This window comes from Galeopterus variegatus, unplaced genomic scaffold (assembly GCF_000696425.1).
Source record: "Galeopterus variegatus unplaced genomic scaffold, G_variegatus-3.0.2 Scaffold343, whole genome shotgun sequence".
NCBI lineage: Eukaryota > Metazoa > Chordata > Mammalia > Dermoptera > Cynocephalidae > Galeopterus > Galeopterus variegatus.
In genome coordinates this window covers 247,616-252,056 of record NW_007726454.1, presented here as the reverse complement: position 1 = coordinate 252,056, position 4,441 = coordinate 247,616, and the positions used below count along the sequence as shown (strand labels likewise).

Sequence of the window (4,441 nt, the reverse complement as noted above, 5' to 3'; positions counted from 1 at the left end):
TAAATCAGTCCTCATTGCCAAACTGCTTAGTTAAGTCAGACCTACTGTCTGTCAATAAGAAATCTGAGTTCAATTTTTAGATTAAATGAACATGTTAATACACTCCATGACAACCATCCTACTTCTGAATTCTAACTGTGAGATAAATATATAGATTGATTTTTAAACAGTCAGACAAAGGCACATAGTCTTGCCAGGATAAAATAAACATCTTCCTATTCAATTTTTCTTGATTTGCTCCTAATGGATTATCCCCTCTGGATCAATGTTTTCTTGAATTATCCCTTTGCTTTATGTCCTGGAGACTTTTACACACAGGGACAATGCATCATGACAAGGTTTGGGGCAGGTGAGAGTGTGCTTTCTTTTTGTAAAGTAGAAAGAGGACAATTGTGAAAGGGGAAAGAAGAAAGGAAAACTGGTGGATTGCAGGTGCATTCTCAGGCAGATCAGTTTTAGGAAAGGGCACATATGGGACTTGATTCCATTTAAACATCTGTATCTGCGTTACCCGTGAGAGGTCTGTTTACATTTTCTGGAACAGTGCTGGAATGGGTTGTGTCTATGTAACGTAATAGGCATAACACACTAGGATCACAACATAAATTGACTGTGACACGCAGAATATACTTTTTGGTGCTTTGGTGAGTACACCAGTACCCTCTCTATATCTTACATTCGAGTGTCTTCCAGATGCTGCAATCCTGTGGCTTACTGATTGCAAAAGAACAAAGAGATAGGATGAATATATAAATGGTTAGAAGAGAAGGTTATGCAGGAGGGAACGACAGTCCCTTTCCTCAGATGATGAAGATTTTGAAATTCTCAGGATGAAGAGTTTGAAAGTCTAAAATAGGCAGAGGGAATCTCCAGGGATTTTAATGAGTTCAACAACACAGTGGTATGGCTGGCTGTAACATTTGCTTTTTGAAAATACATTTTGGTCTGTTGGTTGATGAATAAGAATAGGATGAATTCCTAACTCCCTCCCCCAGTAATAATAACTAATCATTATTTATATACAATCAAAGAATTTTTACAGCTTGGATTTCCCTGTAGTTTGTGAAACTTTATTTTTTACCTGAAAAACTTTTCATTTTTAGCATAGAAAATAGGCAAATAAAAAGTTTTAGTCTTTTAAATTTATTTTTTACTCTCACTTTAGAAACTCAAAATAATTTGATTTTAAAGATAACTTTACAAGGATATCATCATGAAAATTCTTAGAATAAATGTTCATATCAATATTGACTTAGCATTCTAAGTGTGAAATATTTAAAAATGTAATTACTTTAGGGACTCAATCTTTTGTATTGAGTTATAATGTGGTATAGCATTAGAATAAGTCTGAACAACATTAGGAAAGCCTTCTATTGAATGATTCATTTAGCTCTTTGTAAAATCACTTAAAAATATTTGTATTTTAGTCATGCTGAATTGCTGGTATACAAATAGGAAACGTATGTGATGTCAATTTTATTCCCATTGCTGTATTACACATTTTTTGAAAAAACAAGAACCTGTGTTAGAGTTGAAGGAACTCCAAATAGTGCTTATAGCTCAGAAGTATAAAATACAATCTGTGGCTATGACAGGAAAATATTCCAGCAGGTTCAAAAGACACTTGGAATAAAAAGCCACCCACTTTTTTTTTTTTTTCATAGAAGCAGTAGCAATCTGCAGACAAGCTATTCTAGCTTCAAAACAATATGGTAGATGGTTTAATGGAATTTAGGATTACAAAAATCCACTTTAACCTTTCTTTCTTACTGGCTGTTGTCCTATTGGTTTGTGCCAGAGGCTGTGAGTGTAGTGCAGACTGCAGTGTCCTCTGGAGTATTCAAAATGCTGACAGTCTAGCTGGCAGCTCATAATTAAATTGATTGTCATCTGACAAACACAGCTCCAAGAAAGAAATGTGATGAATATAAAAAAATTTTTACAAATTTTATCAGATTAAAAATATTATTTCTTTTTTTTCCCTCCTCCACAGATATGATATCTGCACTTATAAAAATAAGCCATGTGGAACACTGGGTAAGTTTTTTTTATAAAGGGAGAATAGTTCAGATTGTCTTTTTGGATCAGTGACTTTATTCTTTATTATTAACTTGGTCATTTTCCTTTCTGATACATCTGAAATTACCCCTAAAAGTTGTTAAGCCTAACCTTTGTGGATATGTTGTTTACTAGGAAACATTTATTCTCATAATAAATATTAAGTAAATTTCATCAGCTTTTTTTCCTGACAACTAGAAAAAAAAACAGAATGATGATTAAAAATAACTTAGAAGATGATTCAAAAGTATGAAATAGTAATTATAAATCAAAGTTACCAATTATTTTCATATAATCCATCTCTGCAATGTATTTTTTCAAAATATTGAGGAGTTTGAGAGCAAATGAAAGCAACCAGCATCTTGAAATCCCAGCCTAGAAAAGGAAAAGGGAAAAAAATCTGGGGAGACTTAAAGAGAGGCATCAAGAACAATACTTCTTTTGGTACAATTTTGCAGAATGACTATGTCCCTATAAATTAAGGTATTATTGGAAATTTTTACTACCCAAATGAAAAAAGGTAATTTTGTGAAATATTATATAGCCAGAGGTGGAGAAAGAGGACAGGATTATCTTTTTTGTGCTGTTCCCTAAATATGACTAAAAAAAAAAAAGAATTTCTGTAGTATTCTAGAATTTTAAAAAATCACATTTTGTTACAGAGCATAATTTCATACTGGTTGAAAGTTAACTGCAAATACAAATGGGGGAAATGGTAGCTTTCCAGCAGAATAAATCCATAAGCAACTAGAGTTATTTTAAGGAATGGGAGCTTTTTTTTATGATAAACTTTTTAGTGTCTTAGAGAATTTTTACAAACTCAGAAGTTAAGCAACCCAGCAGAATAAATCCATAAGCAACTAGAGTTATTTTAAGGAATGGGAGCTTTTTTTTTATGATAAACTTTTTAGTGTCTTAGAGAATTTTTACAAACTCAGAAGTTAAGCAATTGATTGAATTGTCTACTTTCTCTATGACAAGTCTCAATTTTCTTGTCAAAGGAATAATTATGAAATCAATTCCTATGCACCTCATAAGCATTTTGGAAAGATCAAATTAAAGTATATCAAGGAGAAAAAGTTTTACCCAACTTCTTGGGGAGTTCAGTGAAACATCTCTTCAGAGATTAAAATTTCTCTCGATGACTTTTACCTGCTTTCCAGGCTTCACCTTCCCCATTTCCCTCAGGGTTTATGGCTAAAGGAGAAATCCCAATTAGCCATTGCCAAGTATTAACATTAGAGAAGTTTGCTAGTTAAAAAGCATAGCACAGAAAGAGCTCTTTTGCTGAGATAGCTCACATCAAAAAGATTTACTTTGTAGTGTTTTAGGTTTACAAAACCAACATAATCCAGTGGACGGGACCCTGAACTGGAAACTAACAACTGGCTTTGACAGTTTAGTGCATTACCTTTTACAGTTTAAGTTCGTTGTTTCTCAGTTTTCTTATCTATGAAGTAGGGGTAATATCTGCCCTTATGCTACAGAATATTGCTAAAATGATTTAAGAAAGAAAATATAAAGGTGTTTAGTAAAGGAGTATTATAAAAATGAACAGGTATTATTTAGTGTAGAAATTGTCTATACTGTTTAACTTACCCCCTCTATTTACTCTTCAAATTCTGTATTTACTAAGTGCTTAAACCATTGTAGATGCAGTAGACACTGAGCCTCAAAACAGGTGCACATATAGGCTAGAACTTGTATTTTTCTAGTATATATATTTGAGGAAATATGTATATCTATGTGTGTTATATACGTATCTCTCTCTCTTTGCATATATGTGTATGAATGTACACACAAAGTTACTTCAAAAAGTTCATGAACAAATGGCATTAAAAGATACCATGAACCTTTGCATGAACTTTTTGAAGTCTGTGTGTATGTGTATATGTGTGTATATATGTATGTTTTATTCATATCTGTGTATATGTTCTATTCTGCTTTTTGAGGGTAGATTTAATTACATTGAGATATGCTCTTTATTGTGATATTAGTAATACCATTGTTTAGAACTTTTGTTGTCATTATTGCCAAAGATTTGAGGTATTTTTCTATCATACTTTTATTGCTATTGAAATAATGTGTTCCAACTTTGATAGTTTATTAATTTCTAGAATCAGTACATTAATAGTTAGGTACATGTCAATGCATTTTCAAGCTCAATATAAATTATTTTTCAAATTAAAAACCATTACTTTTTTTGGTGCTATTTCTTATAGTGAAAACTGAATAAACTGCACACACACACACACACATGTGTTGACCTTCATCTGTAGAAAATAATCAGTACAGAATTGATCAGGTTATCACTTTTTGAGCTGTCATTCTTGTAACTTTCATGTTGATTTTTATACTGATTTTTATACTGGTTAAGCATATT

General features: G+C 32.1%; 1 protein-coding gene across 1 annotated transcript in view; it reads left to right on the top strand.

Annotated features, from left to right (window-relative positions):
* Positions 1-4,441, top strand: part of ADAMTS6 (ADAM metallopeptidase with thrombospondin type 1 motif, 6) — a 292,310-nt gene that overhangs the window by 117,001 nt on the left and 170,868 nt on the right. Inside the window, exon 8 of the mRNA XM_008567759.1 lies at positions 1,994-2,037. Coding sequence (XP_008565981.1) covers positions 1,994-2,037 — 44 coding nt within the window. The remainder of the gene's footprint in view (positions 1-1,993; positions 2,038-4,441) is intronic.